The following is a 27,385-nucleotide window of genomic DNA, read 5'->3' on the forward strand; positions in this document are numbered from 1 at the left end:
CCATCCCGGTCCCATTTTTATTTTGTTGTATAATATCAATTCCTTTGATAAACACATATCCATTTTATATAGGTCATCTGTCAATCTAAACGATCACGTAGTGCATTCAGAAATGTGTGCATTTACTTCAAGGATGTCCAAAGTCGCCATTTCAATTGCAGACAATTTCAAATGTGGACAGAAACTGGGGCACTGGGAGAAAACTGATGCACGCAAGTGGAGATCATGCAAACTCCACGCAAAAAGTCCCAGCTCAAACAGTAGGAAATAAATATATAATGGAATCGTTCATGTGATTGACGCCAACTAAATGTAGAGACGAACCTGAGAGGAACCTCGAGACTCAACACCTGGAATAAATGTCGCTTCATTTACTTAAAAAATCACATTTCTGCATTAATGTATGTAGCTGGAGGCGACTTGGAACGGATGTCAGCGTGTGACTTGGACAAGTTTCTCAAATTTCGTGTTTTGTTGTCTTTATTAACAAACTAAATTGCGAACTTTCGTCAACAATTTAAAATCAAGTTTTCAGTATCACAAGAGATTGTCGCGGACGAGTTTCAGTTGTTTTCATAAGAAGTGTTACAAAGTTCCACTGCGCTTCGGAAGCTGGAGGAGTTGTTTCTCGAGATATCGCCTTGACCTCCACTCCATTCAACTCAGGCACGGTGGAGGGAGAATAAAAACTCACATCGCTAACAAACGCGCTCATTTCACTTTACAGCACGGTCACATCCTATTTTCAGTATTCACTCCCTCTTAGAACACTTTTTGGAAACTAAATGCGCCACAACGCAGTAGCAATAACCCGAGGTAAAGTCTGATTTAAAACGTGACCAGACCGTCAAGCAACTGACCGACTGCTGATAATCGGCGACTATTTTCGGTTTATCCTTTTCAGTCACAGGTTTGCGTCGTCCCTTTTCGTTTGCCCGGTGAAGGTCTGCGCGCTTTGTCGCGTCAATAGCGTTGTGGATGAGCTCCTCTGCTATGAGACGTCTGTCTCTCACGTGGATGATGTGAAAGTAGAGGCGACACGGCTTCAAAATGATGAGAAATATTTCTTATTCAGGTGGACAGCCGTTAAAACTGGTGATGAAATACATTGTACAGCAGGAGTGAAACGGAACGAGACAGATCGCCGTGGCATCGTTCATTCAGCTGCTGATTATGTGAAAGAAGGAAGAACATCTATAAAGCTTTTACATCGTGTACAATGACTTCTGTAGGATAGCAGTAATACACTATGTATTTAATCTTTCCTTTTCTTATGTGCAAGGTACGAGTTCATGGCAGAAATTACAATATAAACACTTGATGTGCGCATCGGTCGCTGAAATATTCAGGGCTCAGACAAAGTTGGGCATATCCACCTCCACAATCAGGCCGCTCATCTCAATTTTCGAGGCAGGGGGTCACAAGGTCAGGAGCCTTCTTGCGCAATTTACAACATCTTCCTCTTCTCAAACTCCTGCAGAGACGGACAACAGAGGAGGAGAAGAAGAAAAGAAACGTGGGGTGAAGTCAGACAGACAGACATGAATGATTAATTCATGCAGAATTCACACGGCTCCGTTTTGATCCCGTGTATCAGATCTGCTGTTGAGGGGCGGGAGGGGGGAGCGGAGCCCGCCAGAGCTTCAGAGTGCCGGTGTCTTTTTTCTTTTTCCTGGAGAGTGCAAATCATGTAGCACGTACGTATGTGTCAGTAACTTCCACTAGTCGACGTTAAAAACGGCTCACTTGGCGTGATGGATAGGCGCCGCACGTCTGCAAACATCTGATTTATGTGAGGTTATAGTTGCTGTGTTTATCAGCAGAGTCCAAGCATGTGAGTATAAATGAGCAAGCATTATGTTGGCCATTAAAGAGGATGCTGCCATTTACATATTCAATTTGGGAAATATCACACAAATCGAGGGATGATAGAAGACGTCGTTCCCAGAGAATCTTTCCCATTCCACGGGGGGAAAGGAAACTTAATGCAAATGTCACTTATCAGGTCCACAGAACACACAGGCGCTCGTGCACATTTTGGCTGGCTCCTCCGAGGACTGTGGATACGCGAAGCTCTACTGCCACCTTGAGGAAGAAAACTGTGTTTGACAAAGCTTTTGGGCGCTTTGGAGGCGGCCTAACTGCCCGTCTCACCCTGAGTCTTCACTGAAGTGCACAGTGTGGTAGGTGAGGTGAGGTGGAGAGGAGCCGAGGCCCTGTTCACCACAATTTGCTTAACAGATGAGGTTGCGTTAAAAAGGAAAGTGGAACGGTGTTCGGTAATTAGGGAGAGAGCTGTAGAGAAAAATGAGGACAAAAAAAAAAAAGAAAAAAAAAAGGGGGGGTAATGGGATGGAAAAGTGAGAGTGGAGAAAAGGAGGATGGTGTTTGTGACCTGGGCAGACAGAAGTGAAGTGAACCAGACAAGAATCACAGCGACGAGGTACGAGAGCAGAGCTTTTGTGATGGAAAGCAAAAAAAAAAAAGAAAAACAACAAAAAACACCACTCTCTTTTTTTTTTTTTTTTTAAAAAGGAGATAGAGTCAGACGTTTGACTAGTCAAGAGGAAGTGGGGGAGTGAAATGAGGAAAGTAGAGGTTGCCACTCAAAAGCGACGGGTGTAAATGGATGGATTCAAACTAAAGGAGAGCCGGAGAAGACACGACGCCAAAGACAAACATTTACAAGCTGGCAATGACAACAGCTTCCGACACAGCTGGGCCCAGATAGACGAGGAGGGCAGGCAGCATGAGCGTGGCCTCTGCACCTCCCTCGACTTCGGAATCTGGTACACAAACTGAATCTTGGGGAGTAAAGTGCTTCTGTTTGTCTGCACAGATCTTTGCCCGCAATCCTCTGCCGGTATGGAGCTTGATGGGATAATGCCGTCTGATTAGGAGCGGCAGATATTTTGTAAACAAGTAGAAGGTCGGGAATTATTCCACCTTGCATATGAATTAAGTCCTTTTCAAAGTTCACTGATAACTCATCTTTGCACCAGCGCCACAGAACATTTCTTTGGTTATCACTGCAAGAGCTGCATATTTAATAGGATCTAGCCAAGCAATGAGGCTCTACACACATTTTTCTGCCAAAATTAGAGCAAGCTGCTTTTTTTTTTTTTCTTCTTCTTTTCCTTTGACTGCACTGATTTTTAAATTAGTGTTTCTCAATCCATCGCAATTCCTGGAACACTGGATTATTAATGTGCTGATATTTGTGGGGTTGATTGTACATGTTATTGTATAAATGATAAATCAACACAGTCCTGAGGAAGCAGGTTGGTTTCATTTTTAGGAGCCTTCTGATAAATAGGATATTTTTATTTATTTTCTTACTCCAACGTCGAACTGTTGCTTAACTGCCATGAATATTTCAGGCTTTAATTAATACTTAATATATTGGAAGGGAAGAGGCCTGGAAGAAATTGAAAGTACAATAACCATATAGCTGAACATGCAAAAAAGATGTTTGAGCCCCTAAAAGAAACCATCTTTAATGATGGATGTATACCAGACATTTGAAACCATAACGTTTTCATCCGACACAAACATGCTGCAGATTCCGATGAGCCACAAACACCAGAGACAGTAGCAACTCTGATAACTGAAAAAAAACAAATAGTGCAGCATGCAAATCAAAAATGGGAACATGAATAAAAGATTAGACGGAGAAACGGATTCATGACTTTAAACTTTTAAGCCTTTCAAGGCTCGTTAATATACGAGACTTGAACGGGCCGTTATCTGGGCGGGTCTCCTCTAGGGGGCGCCACTGAAATCTGGGTTTGGGATGCAGGATGATATACAGTAAAAAAAAAGAAAAAATAAATTAAAATGCATTTTGACTAACAAAATGTCTTAAGTTTAAATATTTTAAGTCGATGATGTTAATGTCTTTGTACTTGTATTTTTTATTTTCATTTTTTATTCTAACAGTGCTCTTTCTCTTGCCCCTAATTTACACCAGCTGTGAGTTTGGAATTGTTTTTCAACAGCAGCTTTTCAGAAGAGAAGCCGTTTGCAGACTTTGTCATTTTGGGTCCCGTTTCTTTGACTTTTGTGGCCAAGGCATTAATGTACAAAATGTATTTTTGCGCTTGTTGATATTGGAACGTTCATAAATGTCTGCTGTATTGTGCAGCTGTCGTACAAAACTCCAAGTTTGCAGACTTTATATGAAGAATCGCAGGAGCAGAGTTATGCTATGCTAGAGTCTATGAATATCAAAATCTGTTAACATTTATATCTTATACGAAAATGTTTGGGCCATCGAACTCCCACTGAGAACGCCTGCCCTTTCTGAACTTTTAATTCTTTTCATACCGCGGCGGCGGCGGGCTTCTGCTGAAAGGCCTGCCGACCTGAACTGACTGTGGACGTGAGTTCAACTAGTTTCAGACAACACTTGTTTGGTCTATACAAGTGAACAAAAGAAATGTAAAAATCTGGCCTGCCACTTTTCGCACTTCCATCAAACTACTAAATGGACAGAGCCAAGTCCTCCAGAGATGATGGAGACGGCACAGGCATGCTGTGTTCCGATTGCACTGCATCTCGAGTTGGCGGCGTGTACCTGTGATCATTTCTTATGAAGAACAGTTTGAACAGCATGTGAGAATGTAAGATTGAGGGAGAAAAAAAAAGCATTATTCCTGTCTGATTTTACCATGTACCGAGAGCTTGACACTGTCTGACGTGACTGTTGATGAAACGTACAGTTGAGGTCACTCATGTTTTCATCTGTATGAATAATTCATCTAACATTCATGTTCTTTTAAATCTGATGACGCGTGTATGCACTTTTGCAGATGCACGTTATACGGGTCAGTTGCTGCAGAAATCCCCTCCAACAGCCCAGACTTTATATTTCTTTGCCCACACCGTGAGCTCAGGGACTCAGGGTGTGGGCACCCTCTTATGTGTTATTACTCCGACTCCTGTGCTCAATGAGATTAACAGAGATGTATGAACACAGCATGCTGCAAAATGAGCAAGTGCACAGCACGTTTTTCATCATTACGCACAATGATTATGAATTAAACTTTGGGTGGGGGGGGAAGTCATGTAAATCTATATCTGCGTGCAGTAGTAGCAGCAGTGGTAATGAAAGTATAAGATGATGAATGGGTGTAATACATGCTTTCACTTTTTATACATCTTGTTAACAGTGCTTCCCCGGAGATAAGCTGAAATAAAGAGGCGGTGACACCGGCTCAGCCACTGTCAACACTTTTATTAATTTCTGCCCTTCTTTTCTGCTTTCTCTTTACAGCATATTAAAAGTTCAGTCGAAAGCTTGGCACTCCCAGGGGGAGGACGATCAGCTCCCCTGTAAACCTTTTTAGATTTGTAGCTGGCTGCGTAAGGAGAAATGCAGCTACAAAAGACCAGCATCCTAAAATATTCGGTCCCGAGGAGAAATTATTCTTACATTAATATTGCAATAGAATTTTTGGTTAAACTTCACAAGTTACATAGCATGTCTCGATATTTTCTTTAATTTCTTTGTGAATACGTGTGTATTTTTCTTTACGACACTAATCTATATTTGATTATTTGTTATTAGCCGCCAACAGATTGACTCTGAAGTTGCTCACATTTCAATTTCAAGTTAAAAGATAAAGCAGGAAATTAAAGCCAAGAGAGGTTCAGAATACAAGATGTGTGTTTTGGATCATGTTTTCACCTTGATAAGGCATAACTTCAGAAATTCTACTTTGTGTGGTTCAGCCCTTTTAAACGGCGTGTAGGTAATGGTGAGAATATAGTTTATCAACGTAGCACATTGCAACTTTAAAACCAAGGGCAATGTAACTTTGCTGGATTCCATCTGTCGGATTGATGGCTTTTCATCATTCAGAGGTGAAACGTTAGGTAAATTATCAATGTATTGTGAGGCGACAGAACTCTTACAGGAAGAGGAAATAACACCGTAATGTAACCAGGTTTGACTTTGACGGAAGTGATTCTGCTGCTAATTCAAAGGCCACAATATGACATTCGCATCGCATTTTCCTAACGAAGCAACAGGGAAAGTTCTCATACCTCTCTGTAGTGTCAGACACCTTATCATCCCTCCTGTCACATAATTACATGCTCACTATTAACGTTTTAAGGTCTAGATTGAAATAGATGGAGTTTGATCATGCACGTAAGAAAAATGAAGGCTCAGGAAGCTGAGGATGGAAAGAGAAGAGGAACGATGGCGACGAGGTTTATGGGTTGAGTGGTGTGAAGGAAGGAGGATACAGAAGACGGAGGGTATAGGAAGAAGATGAACCTCTAATGGGAAAATCCCAGGGGAAGAAAAAGTTTTTTACGGTTAACTCTGAAAAAGGTGATCCTGCCCACACTGAAAACACAATTACTATCACCAGTAATGGATGAGCTCCTTAGAGACAGTAATCTCAACTACAACACAGAAACCACAAAGCTCAAATAACAGTAGCATGTACAATGATTACTGTCACTGAAAAATAAAATGGAAAATGTGCACAAACTAAAAGTGGGTGGGCACAATGGGTAATTTAAATTATATCTGAAATTCTTAATTTTATCTTCAAATTATTATTTTCGGGGGATTTCACTCATGGAGCACTGTTTCAGCGGTCCCCCAAAGCACTAGAAATTCATCACAATTGCTCAATCCATCCATGATTAGAACTATGGACTGACTGTGGACAGATGCGTGAACGAACCTGCAACCTCGCGATGGAATATAAAACCTGCTGACTGAGACACAGCCGCCTCGCATTATTCAACATGCTACAAGAACTATTTTATTAGTGAAGGTGATTGAAACACAATCCATGACAGCTGCCTTCAAATTGTGACCCACAGCACTGACTCGTAATTGAAATGGCAAGTAATCGAATACCGCAGCTGTCGAACAATTGTTTCGTCCGCATCAAATTCAACCAACTTTACTGATCCACGGGAAGATAATTCATTTGATCCTCATAGAGTTCATCCAAACACAAGCCAATAAAACTCCCAGGGAATGTGTTTGTATGTCAGACGCAGCACATCAACATGTGAAGGGTCGATAAAAGGAGCGCTGTGGAAAATAAAATAACCCATTTTGCTGTGGTTCATATAAACAACCGCATTTTAACAGCACACAACAGTCATTTGAAATGACCGCAGCGGCTGTTTGACAGCAGCAGGAGGGAAGGACTTAGCGGTAGTGTTTTGTTCTCCTTAGGGGCGCATTATAAGGCCGGCCCGAGGGCATCACGGGGAATTCACTGGACAGAACACGGTCAGACTGGCTGATAATTCCTTTCACTTTCTGGGCCACCTGCATTTCCCAAAGGGAGCACGGGGCTCTCCGGTGCACTCCAATTATCTAAGAGAATAACTCTTACAAAACTAGTTTGACTATTCGCGGTTTTCTCGCAACAAACCACTTAAGTGTCAAAAGAAATGGGAAAACTCAAAGTGATTCTTGATTGATGGATTGATTGAAAGAAATTACATGAAAAAGTATCCTAGCGACAGACTCTAATTGGACTGTGTGAACGTGTGCATGGGTGAAAATGAGCGTTGTGATGGACAGAACAACCTGTCGGAGGGTATTATAATCTGGCTTTTCACCCAGGTCAGCTGGGAAGGGTCTCAGCTCACATGACCCTATTATTCAACTGTGTTTCACATTTAATCTGAATTGAGTCTAATGTTCACAGACACACACACAGTAATGTGGCTGTATCATGTAATACCAGTAAGAAGACTCCGAAAGCGATGGTGTGGTCAAAGAGCCCTGATCTTAACACGATCTAGTCTGTATGGCTTTACGTGAAGAGACAGAAGGAACTGATGCAGAGCACTTTCACAGAGGACATGTGCCATGGTTCTCCGAGGCGTCCTGAAACAACGTCGGTGCAAGTTCCTGAAAAAAATGTGTGGAAGAAGTGTGCTGAGAAGAAATTATGCTGCTTTGAAATAATTTCTCCCACTTGAATTCACTTCATAAATTTTTTCAAGTGTTAAAAATGAACTATCATCACATAATTTTTCTTCGATTTTCCACAGCGCACCAATAACTTGGGCTTTCTTGCCAAACACAATGACAAGCGTTTGTTGAGGCACAAAGTAAGAAACTCAAAACTAAACGCTGAGGTCAACAAATACAATAAATATTCGGAGTAACCTTCCATCACTATTTATGAATTCTTCTCTTTAAGCCTCCATAACCAAAGACTCACCTTGAACATCGTGCTGCCCAGCTGAGCAGGGGACATGCTGACTACAACTCCAGCTGACTGGAGGGCTGCAATCTTCTCTTTGGCGCCGCCCTTTCCACCAGCAATGATGGCACCAGCATGGCCCATCCGGCGGCCCGGCGGAGCGGTTAATCCGGCGATGAAGGACACCACGGGCTTTGCATTAGCGCCCTGGACAATGGGGAAGAAGACAGAGAAAGATATGTGCATAAAATATGAGTAAGCTCAAGGGAGAGGGCAGTGTGTGAAATGTGTGGGGGGATGAAAGGAAACAGAGGAAAAAGAAACAAGTTGGGGTGAGGAGGCGTTGCACAAAAATAGCAAGAATTAGTTTCCTGCACCTGCATTTCATTCATTCATTAGAAATTAAACACCCCGTGTCCTCCCATTACTGAGTCCCACGATAACAGGCTTGTCTAACCAGCCATCTCTGTCTCAGCCTGCATTATTAAAACAAAGGGTCAATCAAGCCATTTAATTGCATGGGCTGCTGTATGACCAGATAGGGGCTCCGTCTCCTGCCATTTCGTATCATCTCATTTCTGAAATGGTAATTAGTCATGCAGGCGCTGATTAGCTCAGCGGCTGTCTATGCTGCTTGCTCATTGATGGATGATACATTCAACAGTTCAGATCATTTCCAAGGTGAAGAGAGCCAATATTTCATCTTCAGCAATAACAGCATAAGCAGTAAAGAGGGACAGAGTCGGTGTGTGTGTACACGTACGGTAGATAATATTTCACAGCAAGGAATAACAACGTAATTGCATATATATATATATATATATATATATATATATATATATATATATATATATAGACACACAGACACAGTGTCAGTCCTGGCTTTTTGAGTGGAAGCTGTGGCTCATCTGGCATTCTACTTTCAGAGAGTGAATGTGGCATGTTTAACAGCCCCTGCAATACAGTGAGGGCCTTCAGACATCCACTTCTGCTGCCATTTCATCTTCAAACTCCACCCTGACACTGGCGGGGACAAGATGGCAGCCTGAAACATAGTCTGCAAATGACATTTGATGATCCAAGACGAGCAGGGCTGAGCTCAGCCAAGGGAGCGTTGAGGACCTTGGCTCAAAAATCACCACTAACAAGACATTAACACTTAGAGGGAAGAGAAGGAGGGAGGGGAGCGCTGAATATGTTAAAAAGGATCAGTTCTAAGCATTCAAAAACGCATTTAACAAAAAAAGAAGGCACAAAACAAAAGAGCATCAACATCCAGCACTCGGAAGTCAAATCACGTCCTGAATAAACAAACCACCCTCATGTGAATCAAGCCTTAAATCTACCTCAAACGAAAGGGGTTTAATTACTCCATTAATCCCAGCCTCTCTGTGCGCTAAGTAACAATTCATATGGGGAGGGGAGTTGTACTACGATTCACATTACCCGTCTTTTGTCTTCCACTGTTAGCAGTACAGATTTATTACCTTAATTAGGAGACCAATAGTGTAGTTCCCCTTGTGCCAACATAACGTGTGTGTGTGTGCGTGTGTGTGTGTGTGTGTGGGGGGGGGGTTCTTCTAAAAATACAAACTCGCCCCCTCTAAAGTGAATACTTGGGATTCATAAGCTTCAAAATTCAAACGGAGACAATTACACGCCTTTAGAAACATGACGGGAAGGCATGCAGAACCGGCACACGTGTGTTTACATAACACACAGCAGCAGCACATTCTTCACCCCAGCTTCCCACTGAATACAACCTGTGTTAATTTTTCCGAGTTGTTTTTTTTCACACAATTAAAAGGGGTTTAGTTAAGGTCAGTGGAGACAGACTGGGCAGGAAGTCAAGAGGCTGGGAAAGAAAAATAAAAATAAAAATAAAAAAATTCTGTAAACGTCTGTGGTAGCTTAGATGCCAAATTCTCCAACCTACTTGATATGCATGAACCGGAATTTAATATGTTTGTACGTGTGAAACGCAGTTTTAACTCCAGAGAGACTTTGAGATTCTGGCAATATGTACACAGACCTTTGATACAGGTGAGTGTGTGTTGGCAGTGAGAAGCTGCAGCATTGATGGGGGTTGAGCGTTGAAATATGTGCTGCATCATAATATTTGACAGCAAAACTTACTGGGTTGTTTTCTTGAGTTTTTACAGAATTACAGCATCAGTAGATTAAAAATGTGCAGGAAGTCATGCATACTGAAATCAGTACGTCCACCCATTTCTGCACAATCTGTCAATTTCAATGCATTCATTGTTGCATGACACAAATCAATCATCACATTAAGATAATTTCAGTAAAAGTCATGTGGAATGTAGATTGATTTTTTTTCCCTCACATCGTCTTGCTATAAGTAATATGACCACATAAGAAAGCACAGAAGTGAGCAGAGGTTTTAGTCTTGCTGCAGTGGCCGAGCTCATCAGGTGGCTGGGACTGAGCTGGAATCAGTGATCGCACTGATTTGCCCGTTTATGAGCAGCACCATGCCAATACTAAAGCTGTCCTGCAGTAAATATTAAGTTTACAGAGGTTTTTCCTGTGAAAATCTTTTTAGAGATGGTGTTGAATCAGCTGTAAGGACATTTTTGGCTGTCGGCTTTTATTTGTGCTGCTGTTGGAAGTTTTACTGTGGTATGCAACAAAGCTGAACGTGATACAACGACACGAGTCGGATGAGTCACATGACAAGTGGTGAAACAGTTTACCAGCACACCAAACACGTTTCATTAAAATTTCTTGATGGTAAAGACGACTATTTAGTTTCTGTTTATCAGTCAGCTGCAGGAGATGCATAACAGGAAACATTTAAGGGAGCTTGCAAATGCTTTTTTTTTTTTTTTATCGTTTTGGCCATTTTAAAAGTTAACAGACCTTGTTAGATTTGCCTTCCTCGTGCAAATGGATTTTTCTAGTAATACATAATTTGTGCAAAAGGTTGGTCACTTGAACTAAATTTCTTTAGACTGAAGAGGAAATCAATTTTTCTAAATGCTACCCCGACTGACTGCAGATCGCCGCATACGTCTCGCTGTGCAGCGATCACTTTACACTAGGTAATTTAACAAATATTTATCAGCCAACTCATGTGTCACCGGGGATTCGGCTCAAATCAGCCCACTTCTGCAGCTTTTGTTCTACATTTGTTACTATAGTATGAGCTCAATGAGCGGCGTAAAATAGGAATACAAAAACTAGAGCTGCTAACTTTATATTAGAGGTATTAAATAAACCAACTGGTGTTTTATTCAAGCACAAAGATGCTTAACCGGTATGTCGTCGCCGCCGCCTCCCACTTCTCTGGGCCGAAAAGTCACCGGACAGAAGTCGGCCTCGCCATGAGAGTGCTCGAGTACATCGCAGCTTTTAAAACAGCCTGGTGGAAAGCTCGAGAGACGTCTCTGAAAAGGCCTGTGCATTCTATCAGTACATCAAAACAGAGTAGCATCTATCTTGTATCAGAAGACACTGCTCTGACCTAATAATGTTGAATTTAGGGGATGTGAAAGGGTAATATCCATTGAATGGCAAAAAGAAAAAGCACCTGTATTGCAGCAGCCTTTAAAAATCCATTATGCTTGTTCACGATTCAAAAGGGCAGTGAATATAGTATTGTTTCCTGTTTCTTTTTATCCGACAAATCAGTCGGGAAAGATGTTATTTTAACCTTGCTGACATGTTTTGCCTGCATCTCCATCTTTCCCTCCTGATTTGTCAGTAAAAAAGAAACGATGCCATAAAGTTAAAACGACGAATTGAGCATAATTCAGCTCAGGGCTCTGAGTAAAACACAACATTTTCAAGACAATGTTTTGAATACTTGGATATAAATTGTGCTGGATTTTATTTATTTCTGAGCTTTTCCATCTTTTGGACTAATTGACTAGTCTTAATTAAGTTTTTGTTTAGTTGACAGAAAAATCAGTCAGCGGGCCCATTTTGACAAAGTACACAACAACTCAATCATATACCAGATGTACGTGATAAGTCAGTGAATATTTCAGCTTATGAATGTTCTTGCAAATCTGACGGAGAGATTCAGCTTCTCAGTTTTCTTTTGTATTTGACGAGGCTGTACTTTGATGCGACACGGTTATTGGACATGTCTCCACCATATCAGAGCAGAATATACAGCTGACCACCCACCTTAACTCATGTTGAATATTTACAGCAAACATTAGGAATTATCAGGGTGGTTAAAGCTGCGGCGACAACTCATGGAAGTCGGTATATGTACCCTTTAATAAAACCCACACCCATACACAAGTCACTGATCTAATTTAATTGCTTGAAACCTATTAGTTGGTGAGTTGCTGTCAATCAGATGAAGTCTACATCCATGCAATGCTGATAAAGTGCCTTAGCAAGTGTTTAATGTATGAAATTACCATCTATGAAAGTTTGTTTTTTTTACTGTCTTCCTAGATACTGTCGTGATTAGGGTTTCTATTCACCAATGAATATTTGAGTTCATACACAAATGTTGGGGCGATAATATTAAAAAGAATTATTAATAATTTATTTGGGGACTTTGCATGCTGGTTTTCACACACTGCACTTCATATTCATACAATATTCACCTAAGACTTTTTGCCTTGCAGCGAGTCCATGACTTGAATTAAAATGTTTGAATCGAGACAAGTTTGATAAAAAAAAAGTAAAACAACTCCAGATATCTTTGCGCTCTGCGAGGAAAAGGTCTCTGAGGACTATCTTATGTATGATTTTCTACACAACTGACTTACAACAGGAGATCTGCAGCTTAGTCCCATGCTCTGCTGGGCTTTTTCATGCACGTGTTTCATTCGGGCTGTCCTTTGCTGTCAACATCGTGGCTCACTGGGTGGGGGTGTTTGTACTTTATTTGTTGAGTGAGAGAAGTTATTCTCCTGAGACGCCAGCAGGAGATTTGCATGCATTAGAGCAGCCGAGGGCAAGTCAAATCCGTTTCTTAGCTCGAGGGTGCCATGAGCACAGGCACGCGCGCGCACACACACACAGAGAAACAAAAACATATACTCTGATAAAATTAACAGTCTAAAAGTCATCTTTCAGGAGCAAAACGCTGAGTTCAGTCCTGCCGCTGTTAAGAAATGTCAGTAGAAAGCTCTCAGCTGCTTGGCTGCATACGCCAGCCATCACTGCGCTGCTCTCCGTCGCACGTGGGCATCACAAAAGGTTCCCGGTTCGTCGACACGGCAGTTTTCTCGAACACGTACTATGAATCATTGCTTTATCCCATCTGTCATTCTTTCTTGATCACACAAATCACATTGACAAAAAAAAAGAAAAGAGAAGACAAACGGAGCGCTTGCAGCTGCCATTGGAGAGAAAGGAGTCTCACACCTCAAACCTTGTTCTTGACATTCAATGATTTTCAGTGTTCACTACAGGTGGCAGATTAGAGAGTGGATAACTAAGAGCCAATTTAGAGAAGGTTATATCTTTTTTTAGATGAACAACAACTCTTGCTCGGCTAAGTGCTACAGGAATAAAACATTACAAGGAGAATGAAGTGAAACAATGGGTGTGGACAGTGTTATTTCCTCACAGAGTTGTGCTGCTTCAGGTAATCTGCTGCATTCTCCTCCGCGTTCCCGCCGATTTCACCAATGAGGATGATGCCCTCAGTCTTGGGATCCTGCAGGAACACCTCCAGACAGTCTATGAAGTTTGTGCCATTAAATGGATCCCCGCCAATACCTGACAGGAGGAGACAAAGCCAAAGACAAAGAATAATTTAACACTCAAGACTCTCCGATGATAATGCCTGTGAATATCTGAGGATAACATGGCGGTTCAGTCGGCAAGTGAAATGAGAAATGGGTGAAAGGCGGCAACGGAGCATGTAAAAAAAGAAATCCAAGGATTTATTATCAACAGTGAGAATTAGATATATTTTGGATTCATCTCATATAAACTGAAATTTATCCAGCTTTATGAGATTTGCTTCTCATAGTTTTGTCCTATAAGTCATGGAAATCAAAATTAGGGTAGGAAACCAAAAATTACAACAGGAAATTAGTACTTTCTCAACATAAAGCAAATTTTAATGATGCATTCTGATGCAAAAATAATGGTAAAATGCAGTTTTTTTCTTTACTTTTCATTTCCTTTTTGTTTGTTTGTTTTCAGTTGTGTCATGATCATGCGCAAAATGAGGATCTTTTTCTTTATTTTTATTGTGCATGAGGGTGAATCTTCACTCTTTCACTTTAATAAAGTTGCCGGCCTGCATGCAGTTCTCGTCCTCACCATTGAAGTGTGGGGGCACTAGACTTAAACGCCACTTGAAATCCAAAGTTAGAAATATTGAAAGAACTGACAAAATCAATAACTTTTTAATGATATTCAAATGTATTTTTAGATGTATGATCGTGTCAATACAGGATATTTTACTGGGTCTGTGAAGCAAATCAGTTCAACTTGCCCTGCGAGCTTGGGTCATTATTTGTACCGGAAGATCTTGAAGCTATGGTCCTTCAGACTCAAAGCTAAAACTTAACCTGGTGTGGCACCAGGGAAATGCTTATGCTCCAGCTTTATCGGTCATGCAACAGGAAACGGACCTCATCTACCTTTTTTTGTTTTAAGTCCTTTGTGCAAATCAGCAGAATATATTTTAGTTGTGGAGGTCAAAATAAAATGAGAAAAAGAGATTTTGATTTCATCTTTGGCTTTGTGAACCTCTGGTTAGGATTTAAAACTCTAAATACCACACAACCACTTGATTATTTTCCAAAAATAAGTAATTGGTTGATTAATGAAACAAATTACTCAATATAGTCCTAATTCACAAACAAACCAATATAATAAATCTTTGACATTCAAGTTTTTGATCTTGGTGTGTACCGACTTCAAACAAAACAATGGTTGGTCGACTGATGCTGTGCAGTAACATAACCAGTTTGTCACCATCATTTGTCCGTCTGCTGTTTGGTGCATCCCAGGTAGCTCAAAGTGAGTTCCTCAAAGCCTTTTTTAATTGTGTAACAGCTGCCGCCTGTGGACTCAGTCTGCAGGCTTAAACAATACAAATTCAAGAGTTTTTAACAACAAACAGGCTTCAACTTTAACAGCTACTTCCCACCCACAATGGAAAAGGTACACTGTCACGGAATGACCGAAAGCAAACTATTTTTGCAATAATCACATGCATCAACACGCGTGAGAAATTTTAGCTCTCACAATGAGGACGCTAAACTCACTTTTGCATTGTTTAAATCAGAAAGTGTCACAGTGACCTAAACTGTCCATCAGCGTTGTAAAGGCCGCCGTACACGCAGTAATAGCAGCAGGTAAACTGACGGGCTTAGATTAGTGGTTTCTTATAACATAATGCCGCTTTTATTCCCACTCAAATGCAAGTCTAACAGCACGAGTAAAGTTAATACGACTGTATTAAAACACCATTAACTTTGAAATCCAATTTATTTTTAGGAGTTGCCAGACTTGTGTTTCAGACATTTCCAGGTCTAAAACTTTGATTATCAAGACTTTTTAAGGAGCCTCTTAAACTCTAAGTGAACCAAAACACCGAGCTGGAAGATCACAGAGCTCAGGGGAAATGTGGAGTACTTCATGAGACATTTTGTTAGAAATAAAGTATCACCGGATTGAGGTTTATAGCAACAGCGTTTCATCTCCGTGGAGGTTTGATGACAACTTTTGTCTCACATCAGAAATGGGAAGTCGATGGCTTTTGTGCAAAAGCACGAGTGTCCGATCGTAATATTCAAGACTCACTGCCTGCTAGATCTATAAAGTCATGTGCAAAACCTCCCAAGGACAAATCTTCACAGAGAAATGTCCCCTAAATTTATCCACATAACATTAAAAACGGGCAACACCAAGAGAGGAAAAAAAAAAAGGGAATAATAATCAAAGCAAACCACATTACCGGTGACAGAGATGACAGTGATATTAAATATTGTATTAACAGTAACTTGCTGTAGCCTTGGGGTCATGCTCAAACTTAAGGAGTCGCTAGCAGACCCACCAATAAACCCCCTTAATGAACTCTACAATATTTAATGCTGGAGCAGAACTGGCTTTATGAAGTCTGGCTGGAGGATACTCCATAATTATGGCGTCTAAATAATAATGAAGCCAAACTGTTCCCCCCACGCATTCATTTCTAGTGTTCAACCAGCTCTTTAGGGCCAACTGTGGTGTATAGGTCTGAAAGTCATTTTTTTTTTCTTGTATGTATGTTTTCCCCAAACATCATAGATTACATTTCAAAAATAATATCACACAAAACAGACAGCTCTCATCTCCTTAATATTCATAGCTGTATTCACAAACTGTACAGAACAACAAGAATGCTGGAAATATTGGAGGGGAACAAAAAATAAATTAACATATTACAAAAGCAAGGATGGAAAAGAGGGCAGGAGGAAAATGAGGATTAAACAACAGGTTGATGACGTGACATTTATTTCTGTGTATGTGCTGTATATCTGCCGGCTTCGCGATCGAGGGGCTTTCAGCAATGAGGAAAAGTGCTGTTGTGTTCACAGTGAGAGCAGGTTTATCTAAATAACCTGCACAGAAGAAGTATGGCAATTTGCATGAATTGAAGAGCAAGGATTGATAAAGAAGGGGTTGCGGAAACCGATAATGCAAACTCCTTGGTCATTGATAAGTGAAGCACACTTTGGCTTTCATGACAAAGGTATTTTTTTAAAAGCCAGACGAAGCTTCTTCCATCTGATCCACTCAATGGGTCTGTTCATACTCAACGAGGTTCTTCAAAAGGAAGTAGCTACTTTAAAGCTCAGATCTGAGAGGAAAATTTAAAGCACCAATTACGTGTAAGTGACATTTAATTTCGAAATGCAGTGCCATTCACTGCGGCGTATTGGGATCGGTGCAGAATGAGCCTTGTAGATCCTCTATATAAGTCTTAGTAGACTAGTCTTCCAGCTTAGCTGCTGTGCAGACGTGTCCTCTCCGATCTCCTTTTTCCCCGAAATCATATCTTTTTCTTTTACATACAAGAGAGCGTTTTAAAGAAATATTGTGGAACGGCCTGCCGGGGGGCCTCAGCGCCAAAGAGGCTGTTGGTGTTGTTAAAAGCGGGCCCAAAACCCACTTTTTTAATTTAGCTTTTAATTAGTTGACTTTTACTTACTTGTTCTTTTTTCTAATTGTAGTCAATGTTCTAGCTTAATCCTTTTTATTTCATTCATGAGTTTATTTTATAAGCGCCTATTTATTTTTATTAGTTTTAGGACCCCGCACTGCCGAACCTTCTTCTTGTTCTTATGGAGTGTGAATTGGCCTTAAACGTGATTTGAAAATGTGTTGTGATGACTTGATTTGAAAAAAATAAAAGGAAATTTCTACAAAATTCTATATATTTTCAAAAGAAGAAATTAACTAAATTAATGTTATTACTGACAGTCGCATGCTAAAAAACAATTGATTTAATGGCAAAATGAATATTGCTGCAAGTATAAATTTATTGTCAATATTTATTCAGTAGTATGAATATGCAATGACATTAACAGTGTCCATCATTAATCTATTCCACTGTATCCAGCTTAGGGGAGATGAGGGGTTGGACCTGATCCCAGCTGACTGGGTGAATACAAACTACAAAGTGGACTAATATTTACTTAAAAATGTACCTTGTTGGTGTTTTTTTTAGATGAAATGAGCTACAAAGAGGAAACTCACGCACACACACACACACACACACAGCGAAATGCAAAGTCTGCACTAAAGTCCGAGACTTTTACTTGGTATTTCCTCATTGAGAAGCAAGACTGCCAACTACTTCAACACCCTGTGTGCTACAAGGAAAACCACGTAACTCTTGTTATTCAGGACATTTGTCACAAGTAGCTCATTGTAGCTCCTTATCACTGTGGTACCCTTGAAGTGGCGCCTGAAAAAAAAAGAAAAAAAAAGCCCACAGCTTACCAACACAGAGAGACTGTCCCAGGCCCACTTGTGTAGTTTGGTGCACAGCTTCGTATGTCAGAGTACCCGATCGGGAAACAATGCCTGAAAGAGACATTATAAACACATTTAATTATGTTTCCTAGACTAAAACAGCACTAAAACCTTTCAGAAGGGATGCAAAATGCAGCTGTCATTTTCTGCCCGAATTGGATTGAATCATTTTATCACGACAGGAAAAGGAACCAAAAACAGATCATATCACACCGGAGCTCTGCAACAGCTGCTCTGTCAGTGCTTTTGTCATGATGGTAGTCGATTTACTCTAAAACAGACTTTCTGTAAAAGGTTCACTGGCCAGCGGCAGCACATGCTGCTCATCAAGCTGTCAACAAGCACAGGCTCCATCTTGGATTGAAGACGAGCAAGAAAGTTCAGGAGTTTCTTTCCTTCACACTTTTCAAGGCTTGCAGTGAACGACTGAATGAATTTGTTCATGGAGAAAAGCAGGAAAGCTGTCACTTCTTTCTTAACGAACCTTTAAAATAAACATTGCGTAAACATTTACATATCTGAATATATCTCACCAATGCGTCCCTTCTTGTGAATGTGGCCTGGCATGATGCCAATCTTGCATTCCCCAGGCTGGAAAAATAAATCATAATTAGGCTGATTTTAACAACACATACAAGTGTCTCTCTAAACGTTATAATACAATAGAAACGTTTATTTACACCATAGTGAAATATTGTGAAACTTGCCTGTATTTGTCATTTATGACACATAAAGTAAAACATCCCAGGTTTATAAGACATAAAAAAATAACTTGTAATGGAATCTAAAGTTTCTTAAAATAATTTAATATTTCATGAGTTCAGATGGTATTCTCATCTCTTTACATAAAGAAATATATTATTATATTGTTATATATTACTATAATATATAACAATATATTATTATATTGTTATATATTATAGTAATGACGAACAAAGTAAACTTCAATTATTGTTTTTATTTGTTCAAATGTGCATTTATCAACAGCAGAGCAATTCACGAAATGTATCATGAGTTCAAACTTACTTCCACACAACCTAAATCTTTTTTTTAATCCAAAAGGGATGAACAATTTTGCATAAGAAAAACCTTTTTTTCTGAAGGTTTTATGAGATAACTAAATTTGTTTTGGTTCAAAATCAACTGAAAGTATTATTCTTTAGCTTCACTTCCACCTCCATATAACTAAAAATAAGATATAGTGTGCAGGACAGCCCTGTAATGTCTTAACTGTTTTCAAATGCCCAACTTAAACGAAAGAGAGCTCACCAGAAAGCTGCATGTTGCTACACCAACATTCTCTATATAAACTATCGACATGACCCCACTGCTTCCTGCCCATGCTCTGCCTTTAAGGTTCTTCACTGCAGATTTTTTTTTTCTTCTTCTTTCAAACAGCTGAGTGTCAATGTGTGAGTGTGTGTGCTTACGTTGATGACTCCGGGGCAGTTGGGGCCGATCAGACGGGTGTTGCCCTGGCGCAGGAGCTTATGTTTAACTCTCACCATGTCCTGCTGGGGGATGCCCTCAGTGATGCACACCACCAGGGGTATCTCTGCGTCAATGGCCTCGATGATGGCTGCAGCCGCAAACGGCGGCGGCACATAAATCACAGTGGCATCTGCCCCTGTGCCCTCCTTTGCCTGAGGGGAGAATAAAAGGCATGGTTGTGCATTTAAAAAAAAAAGAAAAAAGAAAAGAAAAAAATGCAAATTCTTTAGTTATGAAATACTGCCACCTAATGTTTCTTTCTGAACAAAGCAGCTGAAAGGCATCACAGATCTGATTCCATGTACATTTTACCACTTAAATTACAAGATTTCAAAAGAACAAGTACAGATTAAAAAAATAACCACACACACCTCTTTAACGGAGTTGAAGACCGGCAGGCCAAGGTGCGTCTTGCCGCCCTTGCCAGGAGACACACCTCCAACTAACTGGGAACCATAGTCGATAGCCTGCTGACTGTGAAACGTTCCCTACGGGAGAAAAGAGGGGAAAGAAGAGTCAGTGTGTGTGTGTGTGTGTGTGTGTGTGTGTGTGTGTGTGTGTGTGTGTGTGTGTGTGTGTGTGTGTGTGTGTGTGTGTGTGTGTGTGTGTGTGTGTAATGAAGTGTGGCGCTGCTACCTCTAAAAGCGTCAACATTGAGATATCATTGCAGACAGGGAGGAAGGAGGAAATATGCTGCCATGCAGGATTAATCACCTGTGCCGCTGCTGAGCAAAGGGAAGGGTGCAGGAGAGAGGCCGGATGAAGCCACCGGTAAATATATTCAATGAGGGAGGGGGGGAGAGGGGGAGGGGGGTATCGAAATGTTCCTGACAAATAAATAATGATGTAAGCTCGGTTTAATCTCCTCACGGTACATTTTGGAAAAACAAATCAAAGGCAGATTGGGACGTTCTGCACTGAACAAATGTAAAACATCTCTCTGAAGAAAAAGAGTTGACAAAACTATTTCAAAGGCAGTTTGCTCCATGTCGTCCACAGAGAAAGTGTCATGGCTGCTTTTCTACGCGTCTTAACGCCTCACAACACAGTTCACTCACTTCAAACACATTTGCAGGAGAAATTATATATATATATATATATATATATATATATATATATATATATACACACATAGATTATGTTTCATGTTTTAAGATTTAATGGTGCTGGAATTGTTGATGGACTCAAAAGTGCATTTAATCAAAACAATTTTGAACAACGAGCATTTTATTTCAGTATTTCTCCCATGTGGGACTTTATCTAGAAGCCCATCATTATCAAAGACTTGGTTACTGTCACTTTTTTTTTTTTTTTTTTTTTTAACGGCTCTTCATAACATATAGTTCTAAATATAGATTTGTGTCACTAAAACACTGACCTACGGGTTTTCCTTTCGATGTCAGCACCACTTGAAACCCTCCTGGGTTTTTAACAGGCTGGAAAATGTTACATTCACTAAGGTGAAAAAAAGGCTGTTCATTCCTTTCACTGAGAGAGAGAGGGATAATAAACCGCTGCTGAAGACATACCGAGTCTTTAAAGACTGAAGCGTTACTGTAGTTCAAACTGCACGACCGTGTGTTGTGTAAAACCTTTAATTGTAAAATCCTACAATCATGTAGAACCAAAAAAATGGAGAATGATTTCGCTTTGTATTTCTACATTAGTAAAAAGGCTGAATGCTTTTCTCTACTACCTGTTGTGACTTAACGACAAATACCTCCGATAAGTAGAGAGTACTTTTAATTCTTTTACTTCAATGAAAACGGACTGATTTATCTTGTTGAATCATCATGAAACAAAGTCTGGCTTCTTCTTCTTCTTCTTCTTTCCCCTCAAACCGTCTTCGGGTCCTTCATTTCATCTGCAATCTTCTCTGAGGCCTTTCTTTTCTCCTCCTGCCAGGCAGCCTCGTCTCAAACGTCCCTCATTCAATATGTCCACTATTGTATTTCTCCTCATCTCATATTCCAACCTGGCCTCGATACGTCTTATCTCTAAAGTGCTCATCCTTAACCTGTTTGATCTGTCCTTTTTTTAGTTTTGCTCCATTCTGCTCTCTCCACATAAAAAATTTCAACATCTTTATTATATAAATCCCATAAAAAAAACATTTTATTTAGTTGTTGAAAATAAGGAAAAGGAAAAAGTTCTTCACTTTGACTACTTGTTTTTACATATTGGGTAACACGTCATGAACATATAAGTACAGATAGGAATGAGACAACGATGCATTAAAGTTGAGCTCAAAACGATATCAAGAGAAAGTTTATAAAAGAAAAATAAACCTGATGACGCAGCAACAACCACTGTGGGAGTAAACAGAACGCTGGAAGGTGAAACTTTAAAAAAAAAAAAAAAAATCAATAAAAAATACATAAACGTCAATCCTGCTTTGAGTGCAGGACGATGTGCACTCCATAGCGCCTGCTTCATTTCTCATCCTTTTCTAATTACCAAGAGTGTTCGCTGAAACTACATTTAACAACCTTTTACTATGTTGAAAAGAAAACGGGGGGATGAAAGAAAAAAAAAGAAAGGACACAGGGGGTATATAAATCTGTGCAGTCCGGGTTTCTACCTTGTCGGACACACTTGCCAAGGATTTTATTGGACACAACTGGAGACGGTTCAAAAGAGAAGACACCTGCGATTTTTCACGCTCAGAAAAATAACTTTGAAGATCAACAATCTGTCATTCAGAGTTGTTATTATTTATTATTGACTACCACAATGACAAAAGAGAGTCAGAGGAGAAGAAAAGAAAAGAAAAAAAATGAAGTCAAAAGTTAAAATGAAAGTTATTTTCTCTTCAAAACTACCTGAAAAATAAATGGAACAAACATGATTTATATGGCTTTTAAAGCAGTGAATCAACTTTGACAATTACATGGCTTCAACAGCAAAATAAATTACTGTAACGCCGAGAGCTCCAAGGGCAAATTTCAGCATTTACGCTGACCAGAAGAAAAAAAACAAAAAAACAAAACCAGACAAACGATTCTTTTGAAAAACAGAATATTGCTCCAGTTCGGACTCTGGACTCCAAACCGCTTTTGCACTTTGCCCTGAAACCATTTTCACCAGAACTAAAATTATTTTCCGACTGATGCGCACGGAGCACCTCCACCTCCACGTACACAAAACACGCAGAGACTCACTTTGTTGACAAATCCCATCGCGCAGCCACTCAGTGGTGAATGAATATTTAGGAAATGAGCACGTTGAGGTTTTTCCATATTGTTCACTGCTTCTTAATGCACTCTGTTAATCCTCCCGAAGCTCAGTTCTTTCTCTTCCAGGTCCACGGCTGCTGACTAGTCCACCGCCTTCACAGAAGCGTGTGCAGTGAAGCGGTTGACAACATCAAATCTTTTCATAACGGATAATTTAACTCCAATAGACCAAAATAGCATGCATGAACCACTTTTGGAGTTCCTACAAACTATTTAACTTGAGCTGAACTTTAGGAACCAGTAATTGGACTGGCCCACAGTGCTGACCAGCTCGGTTAATGTGTTACAGCAACACTATAATAACAACTATGAGCAGCTTATAAGAGCTGGTCACACTGAGGGAAAACACTGAAACCAGTTCATGTAGGTAGTTTTTTTTGTTAATCATAAATAATAAAGTTAACCTCAGTAGAATTTAAGTCGGCATGGAGCAAAAATTTAGACCAAATAACTTTATTTGCAAAGCACCTTTTCTCGAGGAAAAGCAGGTTAAAGTTCTTCACCGGAAAGAATTACATGAACAATGAACATAAACCACATTTTCTGAGGTTCACGGTCACGATTCCTGCTGGAAGAGAAAAGACTAAAAATGTCTTCCAGGTGTCTGTTGTGAGGACGTCCTGTGCAAAGTCAAGAGATTGGTATTGAGGTTTTTGAAACACTCATTAATTATCTACAGTTGAAGAATATCGGACAACCCAGATTTCAAAAAGTCTGGGAGAATTTTGTACTGCCAAGTAAAGCAGCTTATTTTTTCATAATAAATTAAAAATTCTGATGCTTACTTAGTAAAAAATGAAGGAAGCAGCAATTAATTTTTAGCAATTGGTGAACCTCTGTCCATGTTTACATGTGAGAGTCTCTCGAAAGTGTTTTTATTTCCAGTCATGTTCCTGATCTGTTAAAGAGTTCTTAAAATAAAAAAGTATTAAAAATGTAAGAGTAAAATGTCTGTTATACAATCCATGAAGCATAAATGCGTCACGGAAATTAACTCACATTTGAAGTTCTGATAAAATCTATTTTCCCCACTTTTCAATTCCCCTGCGACGACTTTTAAGTTGTAATACTACTATCAAATCCAAAATAAGCTAATATTTTCATGAACTGATAAAATGTATTATTGTGATTTGTTCTGATTTAATGTTTATGTTCCACTTTGAACAAATGATGGGAGTTGAGATTTGCAAATGATCACATCCTGTTTTTAATTCCACTTTTCGAATTGTCCCAACATTTTAAAATTGCTGATGTGCATATCCATTCATGTACTCTGAGAAAAACTATCAGTTTGAGGTATTAACAGTAACATTTACCAGAATAAAACGGACAAAAGATGTCCTACTGAAAAATCTCTGACCATGACAACATGTGTAAATCCTATTGTGTGTGTGTGTGTGTGTGTGTATTGATTTTTTAATGGATTAAAAGACACTTTTACCATATCTTCTACTTAAAGATCACCCTCATACAAAAAGGCCTTTACTGGGATATGAAAGATACAGGTAAGTGTAAAGTGTGGGAAGAAAGAATTACTCCGATCACTGATATGAAGCAAGGATGAAGACACGATGTGGGTACGAACCTGCTTCCCTGTGAAACCTTGGCAGATGACTTTTGTGTTCTTGGTGATGTACAGGTTCTTTCTTGATCCTGTATAACAGTGCCTGACTCCACTGTGCTGCACTGGAACAGAGACAAGGAAGGCAAGTGGTCAGTGTTAAGGTGTCAGATGTCAAAGCACAAGTCAACGTCAATCAATTCTTGTTAGGTGCATGTTAAGCATTAAGTAACTGGTGTAAACGCATTAAATGTGATCTGTTGTTGGGAATTAACACACAGGAGTTGAAAAAGGTCCAAATTTGAAGAACTCTGTTCTAAAAAGGAAAATCTGGACTTTGACCCTGCAGTGTTTCAGCATCAATCTTAGATTTCCTTTACTTGTTACCTTTATCTTTCACTGTGAAGCTGACTATAAACACTCCAAATTTTACAATGCATATCTATATTTAAATTTTAACAGAGAAAACATGTTTGAAAACGGCATATGCACCATCATATCGATGTCCCTAAATACAAAAAAAAGAATTAAGACACACGAACCAAATGTTAATTTACACTGACAGAACATAGAGATCGAAGAAAACTGTTAGTACATTAAGAAGTATGGGTTTAAGGTGTGTAATCCAATGAAAATGTTTTATGACAACTATGAAACAATGGGTGGGACAAGGACAAGAGGTGTTGCGAAACTCCCGGGCATAGAAAATGAGCTACATGCTGCAACATCTCACACTACAGGCATGGTAATTGGTCAGTTCGGTGCTTCAAATGCTTGTTTTGTTCGAATTAACATCCGAATGAGAATCAGAATCGGATTTATTGCGGAGTATAGTTTACACAATACGAGGAATTTGTTTTGATGACGTTAGTACAAGACAGTAGAACAAACAAGGTAAAAAGTGCAACAGGAGGAAAAAATAAAAAACAAAACAGTGCAAATATAGTGACTTAAGTGCCCAAGTGAGATTTTTTTACAGTGTACATTAATGTGACGTAAACAACAACCTATGCTATCAACAACTTATATTATTGAAAATATGATTATGAGTACTTTAAGAGTGAAATTAACTTGTGGACCAAATGAAGTAAGTCAAGTAATCATTACATCTGCTGGCTCAAGCCTTTACAATATCATTCCAGGTGCTGTAAACTTGTAGAATCGTATTGCCCCCTTTAGTTTTCTGACATTCCATTCACTCATTTGCTGAGCAACATTTAGACAAGAAAAAAAATAGCATTTGCTGGAGCCCCGGTGTTTGTGTTGGGTGGTCGCTGTCAAAACAATATTCGCATCGGTTCCAAGGTATGGAAAGTCACCACATTCAGCACAGGCTGTAACGACTTTAACATAAACCAGAAGCATACATGACTGAACTTTGCTCTGCTTCTGTCGACCGAAGACTATCAATACCATCGTGCAAAGTTCACTTGTCACGCAAAAGCGTACCGTCTCTGCAAAACAACCATTTCCTACATGAGCTTTGTATCACTGCATTGCGAGATGCGGTCTGACTCAAGCTTTGTTTAGATTGTAGCAAACAAGGCGAACCACTATTTTAAGTTGCAATCTCTGCAGCGTGCAAACTAAATGAGGCACACGGTCTTCTATACCAGCTTCCAAGGGCGTTTAAGTTGAGGGGAAAGCTTGCATGAACGACTCGCACATGCAGATTTGCCGATGTTAAAGTGAGATTTTAGCTGTCAGTTTCAGAGACGACAGTTGGCTCGCATGCTGGCTAACTGACAGCGAGATCCACTGCATGTTTCTACGACCCAGGCTAAGGTGGCTAACTAGCATTGAAGCTAAGTGACAGGAGAACTTGCACAGTAACTGTCCATAAAAGCTCCGCTGACGTACACCGGGGAGTCACCGAACGTGCCCGTACAGAAGAAACAAAGGTGACCTGTGTGTCAGGTGATTAAAACTGTTGTTTGTTGAAATACTTACAAAGCAGCCTGGCAAACAACCTGCTGTGAGACATCTTCGGTCATTCACCAATGACACTGGAGGCTGAGGACCTCATACGGAGCCGTCGGCTGACTGCACACATCCCCGATAAGTTTTAATTTTAAAAATGGACCAACCCTTGTTAATATTTCGCTAATGATTTTTTCCATTCTCATTTTTAATTAAATTTTAAACATGTGTGTTTTTTGAAACGCCGTGGGAAATATATATATTTTTAAGATAACAACACATTTCTTTTCAGGCGAAGCATAAGGATGCTTTGAATCGTAGGGATTTCTGGGTAATGAAGTTCTTTACGAGGATGTTAAAATTATGGCCACTAGAGGTCAGAAAACTCCCAATAATAACAGAAAATGCCCCCTGAATAACCTTCAACACAGACATGAACGTTAAGTTAAATGTGTTGTTGACCTTTAAAAATAAAGAAACATTTTGATCATTAACGTGGACATCAACGCCATCCATTATTAATCACAACGCATCCATTAAATCAAATAACATTTTTGTCAAGATTTCTTTTCATTGTTTTGTTTTTTTATAGCAACCACAATAATAGAGTAGGAAAATATTTGTAGAAATTTTATGTATATCAAATATCAAAAAGCACAAAAGTAAAAATAAAAAGTATTAAAAAGTATTGTACTTGTTTTGTATCAAGGCACGTCCAATTTTTTTCTATTGCCCCATTCCGACACAAGGCAGTTAAAAAAGATAACAAAATACATAAAAACAATTAGAAAAGCATAAAAGGGAGAGTAAACAAAGTCAAACTTTTATTAAGAAACGTGCACATAGTAAATACTATCTATTCTTTAATGGAAGGCCTGTGCAAATAATAGTTTGAAGGCCTGATTTAAAAGAAGTGACTATGTCAGCATGGTGGCGCAGTGGTTAGCGGTTAGCAGTTTGTCTCTCTGTTCGTGTCTCTTTCAGTTTCAGGTGCAAAAATCGTGTTTATTCCG

General features: G+C 39.7%; 1 protein-coding gene across 1 annotated transcript; it reads right to left on the reverse strand.

The window, feature by feature from the left end:
- On the reverse strand, window positions 1-26,497 carry suclg1 (succinate-CoA ligase GDP/ADP-forming subunit alph). The gene is made up of 9 exons (XM_080462937.1): window positions 26,403-26,497; window positions 24,477-24,577; window positions 20,027-20,143; window positions 19,595-19,807; window positions 18,698-18,755; window positions 18,132-18,215; window positions 13,753-13,904; window positions 8,211-8,399; window positions 1-1,474 (listed from the first exon to the last, which is right to left on the reverse strand). Exons 1-9 carry the CDS (start codon window positions 26,434-26,436, stop codon window positions 1,448-1,450), a joined length of 975 nt encoding a protein of 324 aa, XP_080319063.1. The 5' UTR covers window positions 26,437-26,497; the 3' UTR covers window positions 1-1,447.
- Window positions 26,498-27,385: the final 888 nt, after the last annotated feature.

The sequence above is a fragment of the Lipophrys pholis genome (genome assembly GCF_963383615.2).
Source record: "Lipophrys pholis genome assembly, chromosome: 5".
Classification (NCBI taxonomy): Eukaryota; Metazoa; Chordata; class Actinopteri; order Blenniiformes; family Blenniidae; genus Lipophrys; species Lipophrys pholis.